General features: G+C 46.9%; 1 protein-coding gene across 2 annotated transcripts in view; it reads left to right on the top strand.

Annotated features, from left to right (window-relative positions):
• LGMN (legumain) overlaps nucleotides 1–21,908 on the top strand; it is a 46,096-nt gene that overhangs the window by 17,595 nt on the left and 6,593 nt on the right. For both annotated transcript variants that reach the window (XM_055288355.2, XM_063643982.1), the window contains exons 3-10: nucleotides 13,526–13,623; nucleotides 14,907–14,988; nucleotides 16,137–16,222; nucleotides 17,904–17,979; nucleotides 18,473–18,535; nucleotides 19,484–19,550; nucleotides 20,393–20,511; nucleotides 20,600–20,689. In XM_055288355.2, coding sequence (XP_055144330.1) covers nucleotides 13,526–13,623; nucleotides 14,907–14,988; nucleotides 16,137–16,222; nucleotides 17,904–17,979; nucleotides 18,473–18,535; nucleotides 19,484–19,550; nucleotides 20,393–20,511; nucleotides 20,600–20,689 — 681 coding nt within the window. The remainder of the gene's footprint in view (nucleotides 1–13,525; nucleotides 13,624–14,906; nucleotides 14,989–16,136; nucleotides 16,223–17,903; nucleotides 17,980–18,472; nucleotides 18,536–19,483; nucleotides 19,551–20,392; nucleotides 20,512–20,599; nucleotides 20,690–21,908) is intronic.

Genomic DNA, 21,908 nt, shown 5'->3' on the forward strand with positions numbered 1-21,908 from the left:
GTTTTCAAACCCAGGCCAACTGGCTCTAGAGCAGCCCTGTCTGGTAGGAGCGCCATAGTAAATGTTCTAGTAGCCGCATTTAGAAGGTGAAATTAATTTTAATAACTTCTTTTTTTTTTTTTGAGACAGAGTCTTGCTCTGTCGCCCAGGCTGGAGTGCAGTGGCACGATCTTGGCTCACAGCAGCTTCCGCCTCCCTGGTTCAAGCTATTCTCCTGCCTCAGCCTCCCGAGTAGCTGGTATTACGGGTCCAGCTAATTTTTGTATTTTTAGCAGAGATGGGGTTTCACCATGTTGGCCAGGCTGGTCTTGAACTCCTGACCTCAGGTGATCTGCCTGCCTTAGCCTCCCAAAGTGCTGGGATTACAGGCGTGAGCCACCATGCCCGGCCTTAATATCGTCTTTAAACCAGTATTTCCAAACCATTATCATTTCAACATGTAATCAATATAAAAAATTAATAATAAGATACCAGCCAGCATGCTTGTAGTCCCAGCTACTCTGGTGGCTGAAGTGGGAGGACTGCTTGAGCCCAGGAATTTAAGGCTGCCATGAGCTATTACTGCACCTGTGCATAGCCACTGCACTCCAGCTTGGGTAGCAGAGTGAGACCTTGTTTATAAAAAGAAAAAGATAATAATGAGATATCATACATTCTTTGATTTTGTACTAAGTCATTGAAATCCAGTCTGTATTTACATTCACTGAATGAATGAATAACTCATTTCTTGAATCGTTTTTGTATGTTAGCCAAATAGGAAATTTGGCTTGCTTAAAAAGTTGTTATCATGGCAAAATGATCCCTTCTCCCTTTAATACTTAACCACAGACCTGACCCATGTAAAGAGGAGCAGCCTGCGCACACAGCTGTTCAGCTCTCAGTTTTCTTCTCCGCCTCTAACCTCAAGTTGGAAAGATTAGTTGTTAAATACAGACCACAGAGAGTTAACATGATTACCCATCGACCACCGTGATTTTTATACAACCAGCTTTTAAGAAAATGTATTTATTAAACATTACTGAGTAGAGGTTATCCAATTACCCTTTGCTCCCAGAAACCTTTTGTTTTCTTAGTGTTGCTAATTTCCCTGAGTAAAATACTAAATATCAAAATAGAACGAAGGGAAACAAGGCCAAAGAAGTGGCCCAGACTGAAATATTCGTCCCCGAGTAAGAGAGGATGATGGCCTTAAGGCCAGTGGAGGTGAGATTTGTGCCAATTCACCCCTGCGTCAGCCCACCTCCCCAAGGGGCTGCTTCTGTCCTCAGCCGGCTGCCATTTGCCTTCCTGACTTTGGAGGCTTTGAAAGAACGGCCTCCATAGAACCTAGGCAGATTTTAAACCTACATTTTCATAGAGGTTTACATTTTCCTTGGATTAACACAACATTCATTTACCACAAGTCTCTTGTTTAGGGAAGAGTGGCACACCAGGCACAAATAAATCATTGCTAAGTGCTTTCCTATGCATTATGCTTGTTTTTTTTTTTTTTTTTTCAGAGTCAAAGCCATTTATGGCAAACAAACACATAGCATTTGCAATATAACATATTCAGGTAATTAACTGAATGGAAAAATCTCTATGGAATTCGTCCAGTAATTATAGTGGATTCCATTTATAAAACATATTTTACCACAAATCTGAAGACTTATAAAACATGATCTAGTATGGGAGAAATGATTATAATCCTTTAATAAATATTAATCACAGAAAAATTAGTCTTAATAACTATAACCACAGAATGGCATCTTGTTTTACAAATAAAATGCAAACCAGTGTACTGTTCTAGCTGTACTGGTTCTAAAAATGTCTTTTTACCTTTTAATTTTAAATTAAATGTCCATTAAAAAAGTATTTTTTATTTTCTATGCTTCCCTATGGTTTTATTTTTATTTTTATTTTTTATTATTATTATACTTTAGGTTTTAGGGTACATGTGCACAATGTGCAGGTTTGTTACATATGTATCCATGTGTCATGTTGGTTTGCTGCACCCATTAACTCGTCATTTAGCATTAGATGTATCTCCTAATGCTGTCCCTCCCCCCTCCCCCTACCCCACAACAGTCCCCGGAGTGTGATGTTCTCCTTCCTGTGTCCATGAGTTCTCATTGTTCAGTTCCCACCTATGAGTGAGAACATGCGGTGTTTGGTTTTTTGTCCTTGTGATAGTTTGCTGAGAATGATGTTTTCCAGTTTCATCCATGTCCCTACAAAGGACATGAACTCATCATTTTTTGTGGCTGCATAGTATTCCATGGTGTATATGCTTGTTAATTAAGCCTTGTTTTGTCTTGACCAAACTGGATTTCTCAGTTTTCCATTTTGGGCTGGGATTAAGTGTTTAAGGGGGGCGGAGAGGGGCATGGTCTGAGGTGATGTGGGCAGGACATGCTGCATCCAGTGTCCTGAGCATGGGGTAAGGAGGGCCCCTTTGGAAGTCGTGGAATCAGAGTGGAGTCTGGGGTGATCAGAGAGAGCTGGAAGAGTGAGGTGGGGTGTTGGGGGTGTTGCATGGTTAATGGGGAGAAGGGAGCAGCCAAGCGTGAGTGCCAGAGAGGTGTGAGGGTGTGGCCAGCCTGGGATGGAGTGGGGACAGAGGCAGACCTGGGACAGGGGCCAGCAAGATGGGCCAGGATGGGCAGAGGGGCGCAGGCACCTGGGAAGTGTGGCGCAATCCCAGAACAAACAAAAAATAAAAAGAAAAGCTGAGCAGGTGGAAGTGGCCCAGGAGCAGAACTGACTGGAAATGGTACCTAGCTCATTCCTGCTGAGCACGTGTGAGTCAGATGCTGTTCAGGGTGCTGGCGATGCAAGTCACCCCACCTGCTCTGCAGTGCTGACATTCTGGTGGAAGAAGGCTGCCCTTGACTAAGTGCTTCCTGTGTGCAGGGCTCAGTTCCAAGCACTTGGCATGTATTATCTCAATCCTCAGACAACCCAAGAGGATAGGTCCTATTAGATCTCCATTGTAAGATGGGGGGATGGGGCTAAGGCACAGAAAGGCTGGGTAACTTATCTAAGGTTACACAGCCAGTAAGAGGTGGAGCTGAGATTTGAACCCAGGCAGTCCGTGCTCCACAGCCCATGCTTATAATCACTACTCTAGTCATGTGGCATGGGTATCTTGGCATTACTTTATCTTTTATTTTAAAATAGTTTCCTTTTTTTGTATTAAAAATTTAACATGTTAAGGTTTATTATAGAAAACTTACACAGCCAAGGGAAGCAGGTCATTTGTAATTAGTCATGCGCCGTATAACAAGTTTGTTCAGTGACGGACCGCATACATGACAGTGGTCCTGTAAAGTATAGTAGCATATTTTTACTGTACTTTCCCTGTGTTTAGATACACAAATACTTGCCATTGTGTTCCATTTGTCTGCAGTATTCATGACAGTAACATGCAGTACAGGTGGATGGCCTAGGATTACCACCTGAGCATTATAACAAACATTACCACCTTAGCTCCACCTCCTGTCAGGTCACCGATGCCAATTCTAATAGGAGCATGAACCCTACTGTGATCTGTGTATATGAGGAATCCGGGCTGCGCACTCCTTGTGAGAATCTAACTAATACCTAGTAATCTCAGGTGGAACAGTTTCATCCCAAAACCATTGCCCCTCACCCCTGTGTGTGGAAAAATTGTCTTCCACGAAACCAGTCCCTGGTGCCAAAAATTGTGGACCGCTGGGCTAGACCATCTAGGGTTGTGTAAATACACTCTATGATGCTCACAAAACGACCAAATCACCTCGTGAAGCATCTCTTAGAATGCATCCTTGTCTTTAAGCAGTCACAACTGCTACTCAGAATCAGTGTTGCTGGCATTGCATTCTGAAAATGGCAAACACGGCAGAATTTTTCTGAGCATTAAAACAGACTTGCTGTATTGGTCCGTTTGGTTTAATGTTTTTCACTTGAGGCCCATGGTTTGCAAGGGGCTTAGGGGAGGATTGTGGAGAATGGGGAGTCAGGGCCCTCCGATCAGGAGCCCCCAGCCTTTTAGGGTAGGTGCACAAATACCTGAACTTGAGGCTGAGAAAGAGCAGTTTCTACAGGAGCTCCAGTTGCTGGGTTTGGGTCCAGAAGTAGAGGAGGTCCATCAGGAGAGGGATGGGAATGCAGCTTCTTGGAGGAGAGCTTGACGTGGGTTTGAAGGGTGATGGGATTTCCACAGAAGCTCTTTCCGTGTGGAGGGAAGAGCATCAGCTGGCAGTGGGAATATAAAATCAAAGTGAGGGGCATGGCCAGCACATCAGGTGCCTTCAAGTGCACGTACCAGAGCCCTCCCTGGTAGTTTGAATCAGAAAGTGTGTAGAGACTCCAGGGTTGGCTAATTAAGCAGTTTAGCCTCTGTATCTCAAACCCAGGTCCTTTTTTTTGAGGCAGAGTCTTGCTCTGTCACCCAGGCTGGAGTGTAGAGGTGCAGTCTCGGCTCATTGCAACATCCGCCTCCTGAGTTCAATCAATTCTCGTGCCTCAGCCTCTCGAGTAGCTGGGACTACAGGCGCCTGCCACCACGCCTGGCTAATTTTTATATTTTTAGTAGAGATGGGGTTTTGTCGTGTTGCCTAGGCTGGTCTTGAACTCCTGGCCTCAAGCGATCTGCCCGCCTCGGCCTCCCAAAGTGCTGGGATTACAGGCATGAGCCACCGCGCCCGGGCCCTTTTCATCTTACTACTCTGTCATCATAGTTGTGATGAACTGTCCTCAAATACACTCTCCTCATAGTCATGAAATGGCTGCAGCAGCTCCAGGTGTCACATCCAAACAAAATCGCAAAGAAGAAAAAGAGGGCATCTGTGTGTCTTGTCTGTTTGGCTTGCTCTTCATCAGATGCACATGTTTTCTCGGAGCCATGGGTGGACTTTGCCCCGTGTCTGCCTGGCCGGAATCACATCACATGCTCATGTTCAAGTCCGCCAGTTCCTGGTGAGGGGAAATGGATTTCCAGTTCACACTCAGGGAAGCTCCTGACCACTTGTGACCACTTGGAGCTGGGTAGGTCATCTGAGCAAAGCCAGGGCCCTGGTGGAAAGGAAGGTGGCCACAGGGCATGCATGGACAGCACATGGCCCAGGTAGATGGGGAGGAGGAAGTGAGGGAGAAGGAGACCGGCAAGGTAGGGTGAGGGCATGGTGAGGTGTGGTAGGAGGAGAAGGCCCAGTCAGCAACTCCCCCTTTCTTTCCCTTTGACAGAATCTCTCCACTCAGAACTAGATAAAGGTTTGGACAGGCGCCATGTCACCAATGACAAGAGCAGGGAGTTCCTCACTCTGTGTGCTCCTGGCAAGCCCCTTCCCCACCCCCACACACTCAGAGCCTCACCATTGCTGTCTGGCTCAAGACTGGGGCCTGCAAAGTTTTTTTCTATAAAGGGCCAGATAGTAAATATTTGAGGTTTTGTGGGCCAGGGGGCAAAAATCGAGGCTGGCGGGACCAAAGGCAGGCTGGGCAGACTGCAGTGACGGAGGTGAGAGGGAGTGGCCAGGGAGTGCAGGAAGGAGGTGGTGGTGACTCACAGTCTGTTTCTCACAAGCTAATTGTTTACTTATTTAATTTTTTTTTTTGAGATGGAGCCTCAATCTTGTTGCCCAGCCTGGAGTGCAATGGCGTGATCTCAGCTCACTGCAGTCTCTGCCTCCTGGGTTCAAGCGATTCTCCTGTCTCAGCCTCCCGAATAGCTAGGATTACAGGCACCTGCCACCACGCCCGGCTGATTTTTGTATTTTTAGTAGAGACAGGGTTTTACCATGTCAGCCAGACTGGTCTTGATCTGACCTCAGATGATCCACCTGCCTCAGCCTCCCAAAGTGCTGGGATTACAGGTGTGAGCCACTGCGCCCAGCCAGATGAGCTCATAACTTACGGTGTTTTGAGGTTAATCCATGTTGTTGCACAGTATCACTTTTATATTTAAAAAAAGAAATCCGTGGCCAGGTGTGGTGGCTCACGCCTGTAATTTCATCACTTTGGGAGGCCAAGGCAGGTGGATCACCTGAGGTCAGGAGTTTGAGACCAGCCTGGCCAACATGGTGAAACCCTGTCTCTAGTAAAATATAAAAATTAGCCGGGCATGGTGGCATGCACCTGTAATCCCAGCTACTCAGGACGCTGAGGCAGGAGAATTGCTTGAACCTGGGAGGTGGAGGTTGTGGTGAGCCGAGTTCGTGCCACTGTACTCCAGCCGTGGGTGACAGAGTGAGACTGTCTCCAAAAAAAAAAAAAAAAAAAAAAAAAAAGAAATCCGCTTTTATTTTTATTTTTTCAGCAACAGGGTCTTATTCTGTCACTTAGGCTAGAGCTCGGTGGTGTGATCATAGCTCACTGCAGCCTCGAACTCCTGGGCTCAAGGGATCCTCCTGAGTAGCTGGGACCACAGGCGCACCACCATACCCAGCTGGTTAAAAATATTTTTTTTATATAGAGATGAAGTCTTGCTGTGTTTCCCAGGCTGGTCTCGAACTCCTGGGCTCAAGTGATCCTCTTTCCTCGGCCTCCCAAAGTGCTCAGATTACAGGCCACTGTGTCTGGCCTGAAATCTGCTTTTAAAGAGGGCATGGTGGGAAGGGATTAGGAGGGAGGACAGAGGGGATTGTGCAAGGGAATGCTGAGCGTGTGGGATGTGAGCTTGGGCCCATTCTTGCAGCAGGGCTGTCGTTGTCAATGCCAGAGGCAGCACAGGACCTTGGAAAGAATGTGGCTCTGGATTTGCTCAGACCTCAGGTGTCATTCCTTCCCTCCAGTTATGTGCTGTGTAAGTTTGAACAAGCTACATTGTCAGATTCTTTCTCTGGGGTTGGCAGTGGGCTCAGCGAGGCATCCTGCAAAACCCCAGCCTGGTGCCTCACCTCAGCACTGCTCAGCTGTGTGTCAGGAAGTGATCACTTGGCAGGTGAGCAGAGCTAGCTGGAGAGCGGACCCTTTACAGCAACTGTGACATGGGGCACGCCAATGTATTTAGACCTCGTTCGACTTGTCTTTGTTTAGCTGACAGCTGGCCAAGCTGGCGGCAGTGCAAGCAGACAGAGTGGGGACAGTGGCCGTATCGGCAAATCACGGGAGGCATTAGGAAGACCAGCGGAACTCCCAGCGCAAACTATGAAACCAGCCAAGTCACAATCTCTGTTCGTCATTCTGGAGGGCTCTGCGCTTCTTAGAAGTCTTGCTTAATACCCTCCTCTCGAATATGACCTCGTATGAATTTTCTGGGCTTATGCGGGGAAAATACAGTATAGGTCACAAGGGTTTAGGGGAAGTAATACAAGTAGTCAGTAACACCATTTTCACATTGTTTGAGTTGAACCCCAGTTGTATCTCTTTTGAGTGCTAGTAAATATTTGACTTAATCGAAGAACCCCGCTGAGTTAACAAAGGTAGAGGCAACCAAGTGCCTCCAAGGCCCAGAAGAGAGTCACAGCCTGATGACGAGGCAATGAGTGTGGAAGATGGGGCACAAGACACAGTTGGGGTCAGCCATGGCCCTTCCTGAGCTTGCCCCCGTCTGTAAGATGGGGATGAAAGCACCTACCTCTCAAGGGTGCTGGGGGTCCCAAACAGTGCAGGAGTGACAACACAAGGCACTCTGAACCTGCCCCTGCAGAAAATATATAACTTTATTGAGGCCTAGTTTAAGACATATCATCTTAATTCATCCATTGCGTTTAATTTATCTAATTCAATGATTTTTTAGTAAATTTACCAAGTTGTGCAAACATCACTATAAATCAGTTTGATATTTCCATCATCCCACTATGAGCCTTTGGGCAGGCCGGGCAGTGGCTCACACCTATAATCCCAGCACTTTGGGAGGTCAAGGTGGATGGATCACTTGAGGCCACAAGTTCGAGACCAGCCTGGCCAACATGATGAAACCCAGTTTCTGCGAAAAATACAAAAATTAGCTGGGCGTGGTGGCACACGCCTGTAATCTCAGCTACTTGGGAGGCTGAGGTTCAAGAATCACATGGACCCTGGAGGCAGAGGCTGCAGTGAGCCATGATCACACTACTGCACTCCAGCCTGGGCAACAGAGCAAGACTGACTCAAAAAAAAAGAAAAAAAAATCCTTTGGGCATATTTGCAGTTCCCACCTCTAGCCCCAGGCAACTGCTAATCATCTACTTTCTATCTCTATAGATTTGTTTATTCTGAACATTTCCTATCAATGGAGCTAAACAGTGTGTGGTCTTTTGTGTCTGGCTTCCCCTAGTGTCATGTTTTTGAAGTTTGTTCACGTTGTAGCATGCATCAGTGCTTCACTCCTGTTTATTCCCAAATAGCATTCCATTGTATGGATAGACCACGTTTTGCCTGCCCATTTATCAGTTGATGGACATTTGGGTTGTTTCCAATTTTTGGTTATTATGAACAATGCCGCTGAGAACATTTGCATGCAAATCTTTGTGTGAATATATTTTTTTGTTTCTCTTCGGTAGGTACTTAAGAGTTGGAATTGCAGGCCAGGCACGGTAGCTCACGCCTATAATCCCAGCACTTTGGGAGGCCAAAGCAGGTGGATCACGAGGTCAGGAGTTTGAGACCATCCTGACCAACATGGTGAAACCCCATCTCTACTAAAAATATAGAAATCAGCTGGGCGTGGTGGTGCGCACCTGTAATCCCAGCTACTCAGGAGGCTGAGGCAGTAGCATCGCTTGCACCCGGGAGGCGGAGGTTGCAGTGAGCCGAGATCGCACCACTGCACTCCAGCCTGGGCGACAGAGCAAGACTCTGTCTCAAAAAAAAAAAAAAAAAGTTAGAATTGTTGGGTCACATGATAAATTTATGTTTGACTCTTTGAGAAACTATAAAGCTCGTTTCCAAAATCGCGGCTCCACTTTACATTCCCATAGCAGTGTATGTATGGAGGCTCTTGGTTCCCTAGTTATTGTCCGTCTGTCTGTGAAGCGGCAGCTCAGTGTGGTTTTAATTTGCATTTCTTAATGATGGGTGATGTTGAACATCTTTTCATGTGCTGACTAACCATTTGTATATCTTCTTAGGTGAAATGTTTATTGAAATCTTTTGCCTATTTTTGGCTCAGTGATACAGGAGTTCTTTGGATATTTCAGTACAAGCCCTTTATCCGATATCTGTTTTGCAAATATTTTCTCGTAGTCTGTTGCTTGTCTTTTCATTTTTTTAATAATGTCTTTGGAAGCACTAAAGGTTTTAATTTTGCTGAGCCAATTTATCAAAGTTTTTTTTGTTTTTGTTTTTGTTTTGAGTCTTGCTCTGTCGCCCAGGCTGGAGTGCATGGCGTAATCTTGGCTCACTGCAACCTCTGCCTCCCGGGTTCAAGTGATTTCTCCTGCCTCAGCCTCCTGAGTAGCTGGGATTACAGGCATGCACCACCATGCCTGGCTAATTTCTTTGTATTTTTAGTAGAGATGGGGGTTTTACCATATTGGCCAGGCTGGTCTCGAACTCCTGACCTCAAGTGATCCCAAAGTGCTGGGATCCTTGGCCTCCCAAAGTGCTAGAATTACAGGTGTGAGCCACTGCACCCGGCCTGATTTGATTTTTTAAATTAAATAGCAGACAAATAATGTCTGTATAACACGTGTACACCTTAAAGAATAATAAAATGAATACCTGTGTACCTTGCACCTTGCTCAAAAAAAAAAAATTATACTAGTACCTTGTCCCCTGTCTGATGGACTCCCCCTCCCTTCCCATCAGAGACCAAGCTCCTGGTCTTTTTGTCATTCGTCCTTTGCTTTATAGTTTTGCTGCGTGTCTATTTAACTGTAAAGAGCATAATGTTTACATTAGCCTGTTTTGACCTTATAATAAATGTAATCATAGTGAAGGTATTTTTCTGTGACTTGTTCTTTTTTTCATGATGTTCCCAAGAGTCATCTATTTTGAAACCTGGGTTGTACTTGTTTGCGTATTTTTAAAAGTTTTTATAGATTCAGGGGGTACGTGGATACATTGCGTAGTGGTGGGGTTTGCGCTTCTTGGGTACCCATCACCTGAGTAGTGGGTTGTAGTTCATTCATTTTCAGGTATTCCATTTATGTGAACTTATAACAATTTATTTTTCCAGCTGTTGACCACGATTGGAGTTATTTCTTGGCTTTTGCTGTTAAAGTGATCCTGTGAACGCTTTCTGGTTATCTGTGGGAGATAGAGTTTTGCTAGGCTATATGGCTAGGAGTAGAATTGCTTGGTTGGAGCGTGTGTGGTTCAACCTCATTGATAATGTCAAGATGTTTTCCAGAGTGGAGTGCCAATTACCCTATACTTCCACCATAGCTGTGTTAGTTTACTATCACTGCTTAAACAGATTGCCACAGACTTTATGGCTTGAAACAACACAAATTTATTATCTTACAGTTCCGGAGGTAAGAAATGTGAAATGATTGTCACTGGGTTAAATCACGGTGTTGCCTGGGCTGTGTTCCTTGGTGGCTCTAGTGGAGGCTCCACTTTCTCGTCTTTTCCAGCTTTTAGACACTGCCTGCAGCTGTTGGCTCATGGCCCCTTCTTCCATCCACAATGCCAACAAGGGTCAGTTGTAGCTTTCTTACACTGCATCACTTGGACACTGACTCCTGCCTCTGTGTCCACATACAAAAGCCTTTGTGATTACATTAGGCCCACTGAAGGCCAGGCACCATGGCTTGCATCTGTAATCCAAGCACTCTCTATCCAAGGTGGGAGGATCGCTTGAGCCCAGGAGTTCGAGACCAGCCAAAGCAACCCAGCGAGACCCTGTCTCTACAGAACATTTTAGAAATTAGCCAGGTGCAGTGTTGTGTGCCTATAGTCCCAGCTACCTGGGAGGCTGAGGTGGGAGGATCACTTGAGCCTAGGAAATCGAGGCTGCAGTGAGCTGAGATTGTACCTGTGCACTCCCGCCTGGGAGACAGCAAGACCCTGTCTCAAAAAAAACAAAAACAAAAAAATAAACAAAAATGACATTGGGCCACTGGAATAATCCAGGAAAACCTCCCTATTTTAAGACCAGCTGATTGGCAACCTTAAATCCATCTGCTATCTTAATAACCCTTTGCTCTGTAACGTAATGTAGTTGCAGGCTCCAGGAATTAGGATGTGGACATCCTTTGGGGAGCTGTTATTTTGCCTACCACAATTAGCGTTTGAACATCTAACAATCGACGGAGTTTTGCTCTTGTTGCCCAGGCTGGAGTACAATGGTGCAATCTCGGCTCACTGCAACTGCCGCCCCCCAAGTTTAGGCGATTCTCCTGCCTCAGCCTCCCGAGTAGCTAGGATTACAGGCATGTGCCACCACGCCTGGCTAATTCTGTATTTTTAGTAGAGACAGGGTTTCACCATGTTGGTCAGGCTGGTCTCGAACCCCAGACCTCAGATGATCTGCCCACCTTAGCCTCCCAAAGTGCTGGGATTACAGGCGTGAGCCATTGTGCCTGGCCAGAACGCCTGGGATCTTTCACTTGAGCACTGTGTGACTTGGGCAGGTCACCTCACCTCCAAAGGCTGCTTTTTCCTTATCCATAATAAAATGGGGATCATTACCTTTATCACGAAGGTTGCTATGAGAATTAAACGAGATAATGCCTACAAAGTCTTAGCACAGTGCTGGACAAATAGAAGCAAGTCAATAAAAATGTATTAGTTTTCCTATTTATTCAGTCATCCATTCATCTAATCACTCTTGAGTGCCAGGCCCTGGACTCACCCATTCAGCCTTCAAAAACTGTATACCAAGCACCCATCTTGGTCATAAAATAAGTCCATTTGGTTGGGACATCCACAGGCAAAGTGCCAGTCTGAATGTTCGATGAGCTTTAGTTTTATTGCTGTGCTCAGTGTTGTTTAGAGTGCGCTGTGTGTACACCCAGTTGCTCAGGCTGTCTTCCTTGGGGAGGGAAATCGCTGAGCACACACCTCTCCTTATGCTTACTTATGTCTTTGTTCTAGGAACGACAGGATTAAATGTAAGCAGACAGGCAGCATTTTTCTTTTCTGTCTTCAGATGATTTCCAAGGCATGAAGTGGTAGTATGTGTCACCTGAGATAAGGACACGAGCCTGTCTTCACCCTTGCGTGGACAGGGAGTTGCATTAGGAACATTTTTCTCTTATGCATAATGTTGTCTTCCTTTGTATTCTTGTTATTTTTTAAAACTTAAGAGCAATTTCTCAATTCCTGAGTTGGACTTTTGAGTGTTCAGTCAGTTCTCTAAACAGTGACTTTGGCAGACAAAATACTTGGATCAGAAGAATCCTGTGGGAGATAGAACTAGCTCTGTTGATCAGTCTGAGTCATTCTGTTTTTGAGACTAAAATCCATGCTTTCCAGAGACTGTTGTATAGTCTGAAAAATAAAAAGTTACTTAGGACTTGCAGAGGTCCTTCTTACCTATAGATGTGGTGGCAGTGGTGGTAGTGGTGGTGGCGGTGGCGGCAGCAGTGGAGGTGGCTGTGGTGGTGGCAGCGGAGGTGGCGGTGGTGGTGGCGGCGGTGGCGGCAGAGGTGGCAGTGGTGGTGGTGGTGCTGGTGGTGTTGGTGGTGCTGGTGGTGTTAGTGGCAGTGGTGGTGGTGTTAGTGGCAGTGGTGGTGGTGGTGGTGTTGGTGTTGGTGGTGTTGGTGGCAGTGGTGGTAGTGGTGGCGGTGGCAGTGGTAGTGGCGGTGGCAATGGGTAGTGCTGGTGGTGGTGGTAGTGGTATTGGTGGTGATGGTGGTGTTGATGGTGATGGTGGTGGTGTTGGTGGTGGTGGTGTTGGTGGTGTTGGTGGTGGTGGTGTTGGTGTTGGTGATGGTGGTGTTGGTGTTGGTGGTGGTGGTGGTGGTGTTGGTGTTGGTGGTGGTATTGATAGTGATGGTGGTGGTGGTGGTGGTGGTGGTGGTGGTGGTGGTCATGGTGGTGGTGGTGGTGGTGATGGTGGTGGTGGTGGTGGTGGTGGTGGTGGTGTTGATAGTGATGGTGGTGGTGGTGGTGGTGGTGGTGGTCATGGTGGTGGTGGTGTTGGTGGTGATGGTGGTGGTGGTGGCGGTGGCAGTGCTGGTGGTGGTGGTAGTGGTGTTGGTGGTGTTGATGTTGGTGGTGGTGGTCATGGTGTTGGTGGTGGTGGTGGTGGTGGTCGTGGTGGTGGTGGTGGTGATGGTGGTGGTGGTCATGGTGGTCATGGTGGTGGTGGTGGCAGTGGCGGTGCTGGTGGCGGTGGTGTTGATGGTGGTGGTGGTCATGGTGGTGATGGTGGTGGTGGTGGTGGTGTTGGTGGTGGTGGTGACGGTGGTGTTGGTGACAGTGGTGGTGGGGTGTGTGTGTGCACATGTGCTCACATGTGCCATGTGTATGTAGGCTACGTGTGCACTAGTTTCCTGATGAATAATACTTTGGATGTATGGGGGATCTTTTTAAATTGAGATAAAAAATATCAATGTATGTGTTTTAAAATAATAATTTAAATGCCTGACCGATTCATAGTAAGTCTTCCAGGAGACAGAACACATCACTCCTTAGAACTCCAAAATTGGCCTCCTGGGCAAAATCTAAAACTTAACCAAATCATTTCTCCCAGGCAGATGCATGCCATGCCTACCAGATCATTCACCGGAATGGAATTCCTGACGAGCAGATCGTTGTGATGATGTACGATGACATTGCTTACTCTGAAGAGTAAGTGGGGAACACTTGGAACTTGGTGGCGAAGGACTTCAGGGTATTTAAAAAAAGGTCACATAGACTCACAGGAATCCTAGTGGCCTAATGTTAAAATAAATAACAGATTCCCAGACAAAAGACCACAGGGATACCTCATGTCGAGCTTTTTTTAATTATTATTTATTTGAGACAGTCTTGCTCTGTTGCCCAGGCTGGAGTGCAGTGGTGCGATCTCGGCTGACTGCAACCTCCCCTTCCTGGGTTCAAGCGATCCTCCCACCTTAGCCTCCCAAGAAGCTGGGACTGCAGGTGTGCGCTGCCATGCCCAGCTAATTTTTGTATTTTAAGTAGAGACAGGATTTCACCATGTTGGCCAGGCTGGTCTTGAACTCCCGAACTCAAGTGATCCAGCTGCCTTGGCCTCCCAAAATGCTGGGATTAGAGATGTGAGCCACCATGCCTGACCCTCATGTTGAGCTTTGACCATAACTTGGTGTGCCCTGGGAATAGCAAAGACACAGGAAGTGGGTGCTGGTGGGTGCTTTGAAAGGGTTTAAAGCCGAGTTCCTCCTTACCTTCGAGGACTTGTTGGATTCTATGGTACTTGCTCCTAAGCTCCGAGCAGGCTGCAGCACAGGGGACCTGCACGTAGAATGTTTTTGTTTGTAGGTTAGATCCTCCTACTACCTTTTTTTCTATACTTATTACTTGCTGAGTTTAACTTCACAAATAGTTCCCTCATGCCTGCTTGTCTGATTTCTTGCAGAGATCAGAGGCAGCAAGTATGGGCATAAACTCAGCGAGTTCTAACCTCCTAGCTCTGTGGTCACCCTGCTGCAGCCGTGGTGAAGGACGCTACCCTTACCGTGGTCACATTCTCAGCTCATACATCACCCATTCTGACGCTTTAATGACTAAGCTCTTGTGTTAAAGTCTTGTTCTCTGTCCTGTCTCTTTCTGAAAGTAGTTTCACTCTGAGAGAGCTTTTGATGAGACCTTGCCCTCATGATGCTCTCTGGATTCCAGCAGGCAGCCGGGAGCACCTACGCTTTGGTCCCTGCCCGAGGCTTTTCGAGCTCAGCTCCTCACTGCCTCTGCCAAGAGCTCTTGGGCTGTGGGACTGCTGAGATCCCCCAAGCTGCTCAAACCACTCACACGTTGGCCACCGTGCAGGCCATAAGTTGTATCTTTGACCAACATAGACATTTACTATTTTTTCACATAACATACATGTGTTTGAAGAGAGAGATTTCGGAGGCATGCCACATCTCGTTTAAATTGTGTCCTTTAATTTTCAGCAATCCCACTCCAGGAATTGTGATCAACAGGCCCAATGGCACAGATGTCTATCAGGGAGTCCCGAAGGACTACACCGGAGAGGTGAGTGCTTCCATGGGTGGAGCCAGCAGGTTTAGTTTTCATTTTAGTGATGATTTTTCTCTTTCGTCTGTTTCTAGAATCAGAATCTCCCTAGACTGGCTTCTGGTCGGTGTTTCACATTCGTATTAGGATTTGTGCCCGGGGAGTAAATTATGAGAGTTTTGAAAGAAAAGCAGAGGAAAAGAAAATGTTTAGAATAAGTTGCAATCTACTGATAGTTCCCAGTCTTCTCATACTTTAGGCCTGACCATGTAGTTTCATCCATAATAACCTTTCTTGAGATATCACCATTAATCTGATTATAGATTACCTGTGCTGTTTTATAAAAATCAGTTTTCTGAGTACCAGGCTTGGTGCAAAGTATCTCAGGATTTTTGCTGAGATAGTTTTTCATTTATTATTGTTATATAGTTTATTATAGCTATAATAGTATATTACTTCCAAAAACTTTTCTGTTCCTCCTAGTTGATTGAGACTGTCTCAATTGACACATTTTTAAAATCACCATAATGCCTTCATTCTCCTGGTTTTCCTAGTCTGTTTTAAATACCGGATCTTTTAGGAATTAATTATCCTTTTGATAAGAAACTTTTATCTGATGTTTAACGGTTCTTTGTTTCATTTTATTTTATTTTTCTTTTAAAGTCAAATACAATTAAATTTAACATATCATACAGGTAAAAAAGATGGTCCTATTTAATGAAATTGTTTCTGTATAGTGTTTGTTTGTTTGTTTGAGATGGAGTCTTGCATTGTCACCCAGGCTGGAGTGCAGTGGCACAATCTTAGTTCACTGCAACCTCCGCTTCCCGGTTTCAAGTGATTCTCCTGCCCCAGCCTCCATAGTAGCTGGGATTACAGGTGGGTGCCATGATGCCTGGCTAATTTTTCTACTTTCAGTAGAGATGGGGTTTCACTGTGTTGGCCAGGCTAGCCTTGAACTCCTGACCTCAAGTGATCCGCCCGCTTTCGGCCTCCCAAAGTGCTAGGATTACAGGCGTGAGCCACGGCACCCCGCCAAAAGTGTTTGCTTTTAAGCCATGAGCCTTGGAATGTGCAGGCTGGTGGCATGGGTCGGTTGCAGACTCAGCCAACTCTCTGGGTTGGAGCGACAGCTGCATCTGATTGTGGCTCCTAATTCTTTGCAGGATGTTACCCCACAAAATTTCCTTGCTGTGCTGAGAGGCGATGCAGAAGCAGTGAGGGGCAAAGGATCCGGGAAAGTCCTGAAGAGGTAATGTCTGTTTACGGATACTACACTTCTCTCAATGGCTTGGGACCCCAGTATAGGGAATTGAAACAGGTGTTCTGTGCTCCTAGCCAGTTTACCTGTGAGAAATTACAGAGTGGAGAGTTTTGTTCTGACTTAGGACAGGTGCTTAGGGCTGTTGTTTCAGTGGCTTCTCTTGGTGGCCCATTTCTGCACTGAATTCACCTTATGATCCAGGGCCCCTCATTATTAATAAAATGTTCCTATCACTTAAACTCCTCGTTCCTTATCTGGGGATCATAGCGCAGGGATGTCCCACTGCCAGTGGAGCCCCTGAGGCAGGTGTGAATCCCTGTGCCTAGATTGCAGGGCCACCAGCCCTGTGCTCTGATCACAGATCAGCCCAGCGGGGAGAGGCACATTCGTAAGTACCTACATATTGGAGGAATTGGACTTTCATACTGGGGAACACGAACCCCAGTGCTTACCCCCGCTGGCTGTGGGCTAGAGATGTCTTGTTGTTTAGTAATTGTTCATCTGGCATTTTTATGTGATGCCAGAGATTCTAGTAGCATATTTCTTTTAAGCTGGAAGGGAGACCTGGGCACAAGTAAGCTTGTGTGAATTAGTGCAGAGGCTGGGTGCGGTGGCTCACACCTGTAATCCCAGCACTTTGGGAGGCCAAGGCGGGCCGATCACTTGACATCAGGAGTTGAAGACCAGCCTGGCCAACATGGTGAAACCCTGTCTCTACTAAAAATACAAAAATTAGCCAGGCATGGCAGCAGGCGCCTGTAATCCCAGCTACTCTGGTGGCTGATGAAGGAGAACTGCTTGAATCCAGGAGGTGGAGGTTGCAGTGAGACAAGATTGTGCCACTGCACTCCAGCCTGAGTGACAGAGTGAGACTCTGTCTCAAAACACACACACACACACACACACACACACACACACCCTGACCAACATGGTGAATCCCCATCTCTACTAAAAATACAAAAATTAGCCAGGCATGGTGGCGTGTGCCTATAAGCCCAGCTACTCGGGAGGCTGAGGCAGGAGAACTGCTTTAACCCGGGAGGCGGAAGTTACAGTGAGCTGAGATCATGCCATTGCACTCCAGCCTGGGCGACAGAGTGTGACTCCATCTCAAAAAAAAAAAAAAAAAGTGTAGCGATGGATATCTGTGAGGGTGAACCGAATTGGCTTCATGTAAGTTACTACATCTCTGCCACTTTGAAGCAGCGCCATCTGGTGGGAGCGCTGGTGAGGCAGGCAGGTGCGCATCCAGACTGTGTGGGCCGCAGGAGGCCTGGAGGGGGAGGCTGCAGGCCTGTGTTGAGCTCATTTTGGGGAGATCTGGTTGGAGAGTGTGGCTGTCTGGGATGAGGCCCAATTGCCAAAGGACCCCACTGTCCACCTCACACCAGGTCTGTCTGATGGGTTGCCCAGGAAAGGTCCCTCCTCCTTTCCAGCCATAGTTCAGAATTTGGAGGCTCTAGGATCTATACGGTGGTTCAGAATCACACCAAGGGGAGTGGAGGGGACAGGCCAGACACCGGGCACCGGGCCCTTGTGTTCATCTTCAAACCTGGTTGGGCAACTCTACTCCCCAAACTTCTTAATTTTTTGATTAGGGCAGCTTTTCAGAGAAATAGAAGTAAAAACAGAAAAAGGAAATGATTGACCCCTGATTCTTTCTTGGCAGCGGCCCCCAGGATCATGTGTTCGTTTACTTCACTGACCATGGATCTACTGGAATACTCGTTTTTCCCAATGAAGATGTGAGTTTTCCTAACATTTTAAGGACGAACTAGCAGAACAGAAAAGCAAGCCTAGGTGTCGAGATTAAACCCATAGCATGTATTTTCTAGTGTCCTGCCAGGGTTGGTTTGTACGTGTGGTGGGTGGGAGTGGGGGACAGGTTTAGCAGCTTGAAATCTATCTAAGGACATCTCTTCCAGACAGTTTTCCCTGCATTTCTGTTCATATCGCAGCATCGGTAGCTGTCTCAGGACATGGGTGTATCACACTAGATCTCAGAATAGACCAAAAGCTCCGGACACAGTAATGGGTGAAGAGGTACATCCTCTTGCCCTTTTTTAAGTGTGTGCATAAAACATGTGATGACATTCTGGGATTATGTTCTTCACCATGATTACTTTTAGGGATTGGTAGAAAAGAGTTTATGAAGCATCATCAGAACTTTACTAGTGGCTTATCCAGCAAATAGTTCCTCTTGATGTGTTGGTCTGAATCAATATTCTCACCTTTCAGCTTCATGTAAAGGACCTGAATGAGACCATCCATTACATGTACAAACACAAAATGTACCAAAAGGTAATTCAGCCCTTGGGGCAGCCTTGCGGGGGCGGGGGGTGTGAGGAAAGCCGTGGGGGCAGAGCCCACAGTCCCGTGACCATCTTCCAACTGTGGGTGCTGTGTTTTCTAGAAAGGGGATCCTTCCAATCCCTGGTTTCCCAGGATGAGGCTTTCGGCTTTAGCTATTAGATTGGAATCATGGAGAGCTTGTTAAAACAGTGTGGGCCTCGCCCCCAGAGTTTGACCCAGTAGGTCTGGGGAGGGGGCCTGAGAATTTGCATTGTGTTTCAGTGTGATCCTGCTGCTGCTGGTGTTTGGCCCACACTTTGCAGACTCCTATTCCTAGGACTGTCCTCAATTTTGGGCAGCTGGGGAGGAAAATACCACTATCTTATTCTCACTTTGAGCCTTTCTCACCCCTTTAGCACCCTTTATGGAAACTGCGTAGGGCCAGAATTTTTGGCTGGGTGTGGTGGCTCACTCCTGTAGTCCCAGCACTTTAGGAGGCTGAGGTGGGAAGTTCACTTGAGGCCAGGAGTTTAAGACCAGCCTGGGCAACATAGTGAGACCGTGTCTCTACTAAAAAAAAAAAAAAAAAAAAAAAGAACCTGCATGGGTTGGGTGATACGTGACAGTAACGCAGAAAGATGGCCTGCTGCACTGTTTAGTCTTTGAAACTCCTCCCTGCATTGGATGGTGGAACTGTTTTCCTTAGCATCACATGGCTCTGTTTTCTCTGCATTATTTCAGCTAATAGATGATTTTATTCCATTAGCAATGAATAAATTTGTGTGGCAGTAGCTTCCATAGCTTCTGGCAGCAGCCTCTTTATAGCAGTAATGTCTCCCAGAAGCAAGCCTAGAGCACTTGTTAGGAATGGGTAGAGACAGTGGGCGGAGCCCCAGTAGCATGGCTGGAGGCCTGTACCTGGCTGGGGTGAGCTCACCTGTCCCATCTGCCTCACAGATGGTGTTCTACATTGAAGCCTGTGAGTCTGGGTCCATGATGAACCACCTGCCGGATAACATCAATGGTAGGTGGTTGGGGCGCCGGCCTCGACCTGGGCTGGCAAGCAGGTTGCTCAGTTACCGCTGACATGGAACTGAGCATTCTCCATAAGCAGGGGCTGCTGAGGGCAGCCTGGGCCATAGAAATGGGGAGATACTTGCAGGTAGCTCTGGGCTTCCTCTGCTCCTGAAGCATTGGTAGTCAGGGAATAAAGAATCTGTGAGCCTCACAGTGTTCTTCCAGGTTCTCGTAAAACTACTGAAGCTAAAACTACATGGGCTTTGGATCAGCCTCCATATTGCAATGTATTGGTTGCTCTCTGACCTCAAGCAGGTGACTGACCCTCTTTGACCCTCAGTTATCCCCATCTGTAAAATGGGGATAAAGATAGTGCGTGTCTGTTGGGAGACTTATATTTTAAACACTAGCATTTGTCCAGCACAATTCTAAGCCCATGGTAGAGAGATAGTAAGTGGTAGCTTTTGTATAGGTTCAGTTAATCTAGATGTTTCTTCAATAAATGTCAGATCTCTCTGGAAACCAAAGTGAGCCCATATTCTTCAAGTTTCCTGTGCTGTGGAAATGTCAGCATTCTTCCAGAATAGCATGATGTCCTAAGCATGCCAATTTGCCAATTGCTGCAAAAAACATCCATCAGCTGGCTCCTCTTTCTTCCGCATTTAATTTTAGATGAGTTATTGTAATCAAATACACAAGCCTGGGTACAGTTACATGTCCCGGTCCTCTTGTGTGGATCGTAAGTAGCATGCTTCGATTTCACTGGGGGAGAAAGAAGGACTCAAGCTTCAAGCATAATCCAAGGCAGGAATAAAATGCGACTAAAAGATCATCTTTAATTCCTCGTAGTTTATGCAACTACTGCTGCCAACCCCAGAGAGTCATCCTACGCCTGTTACTATGATGAGAAGAGGTCCACGTACCTGGGGGACTGGTACAGCGTCAACTGGATGGAAGACTCAGACGTGGTGAGCCCTTTGGGGGCCGGCTGTTCAGCTGGGGTTTAACCGTCAGACTCTGATTGTCAAAGGTCTTTAATGGTCTCACTTTTTGCAGGAAGATCTGACGAAAGAGACCCTGCACAAGCAGTACCACCTGGTAAAATCGCACACCAACACCAGCCACGTCATGCAGTATGGAAACAAAGTGAGTCGGGAGCCTCACGTGCTGGCCCTCTGTTCCTTGTGTCCTAGGTGGACTTGCCTGGAATATTGATCTCTTGCTAAAGGGACACGGGATCTGAGTGAGGACTGCTTGAGGCAGGGATCCCTCTGCCTCTCCTAGCCACTCCATCCTGGGGACCTGTGGGCTTTGGAATCAGACCTTCCTAGGTTCAAACTTGCAGAGTTGTGAGGCTTTGGGCAAGTGATTTCACTTCTGTGAATTTGTTTTCTCATTGGTCGAAACCCAAGTGTACAAGGTAGCTAGGAGCATGAAAGAGGGCTGTGTGTTACTTATGCTAAACACAGGCCCAGCGTGCAGCAAGGGATTACTGACTCGAAAGCTGCTGCTTTACAGTTTGTAGATTGTCCCACAGCCACTCTGCACCTTGGATTTTCTGGGGCCCTGCCCCTTTGCAAGCTGCAGGTTGTTACCTTTACCCTTTGGCTATAAATTGGAGACATTTTATCCTCCTCCAAGTATGTCCAGAAGGGACCTGTGTGGTTAAATGGTGTTGCAGCAGGTGGCTGCTAAAAGCTTGGGCCCTAAGTGAAGGTGCTGGGGCTAGCGTTTGGGATGTGCAAACACCGTAACAAATGTGCAGGGCCTCTCAGTTGTTCATATGCCCAAACACCATTCCCCAAGCAGCCCACCCCCAGTGGAGAGCTCGCCAGCTGAGATCTGTTCCTTGGGCGCAAGCATTGGCCTTCTAGAAGAACCTGGAGTCAGTAAATCCAGCCATGGTTAGCCCTTCTGCAGGGCGTGGGCTGGGGGACATGAGACCTGCACCCAGGGCACCGTGACCTGGTCAGGCTTTTGAGCAGGCGTAGGAGAGAGTTGGAGCAGAGGGACAGCCAGGGAAAGGTGACTCGGAGAAGGCAGGGTCAGTGGTGGCATAGCCCTGGCCGTGTGGGGGCCCCGCCTTGGGCTTTCCGTTCTCTTCACGATATCTTCATCATTGGCCATTTCTGATCTTGGTTGAGGAGTTGTGGTGGATCTTCTCCAAACTCTCTGTTTTTATATAGATTTGTGTGTGTGGTATTGTTGATCTTAGCACTGTTTTTAGATGATTGTTGCTTGCTTTAGGAACAGAATGCTTGCAGTATTTTCCCTTCTGATTGGGAGCCAGTCTGTAGTGACCGCTGCAGCCAAATCGAGCCTGGCCGCTGTGCCCGTTTGCTAGCTCTTGATGCCAAGCATCAGC

The sequence above is a fragment of the Symphalangus syndactylus genome, chromosome 8, assembly GCF_028878055.3.
Source record: "Symphalangus syndactylus isolate Jambi chromosome 8, NHGRI_mSymSyn1-v2.1_pri, whole genome shotgun sequence".
Lineage (NCBI taxonomy): Eukaryota > Metazoa > Chordata > Mammalia > Primates > Hylobatidae > Symphalangus > Symphalangus syndactylus.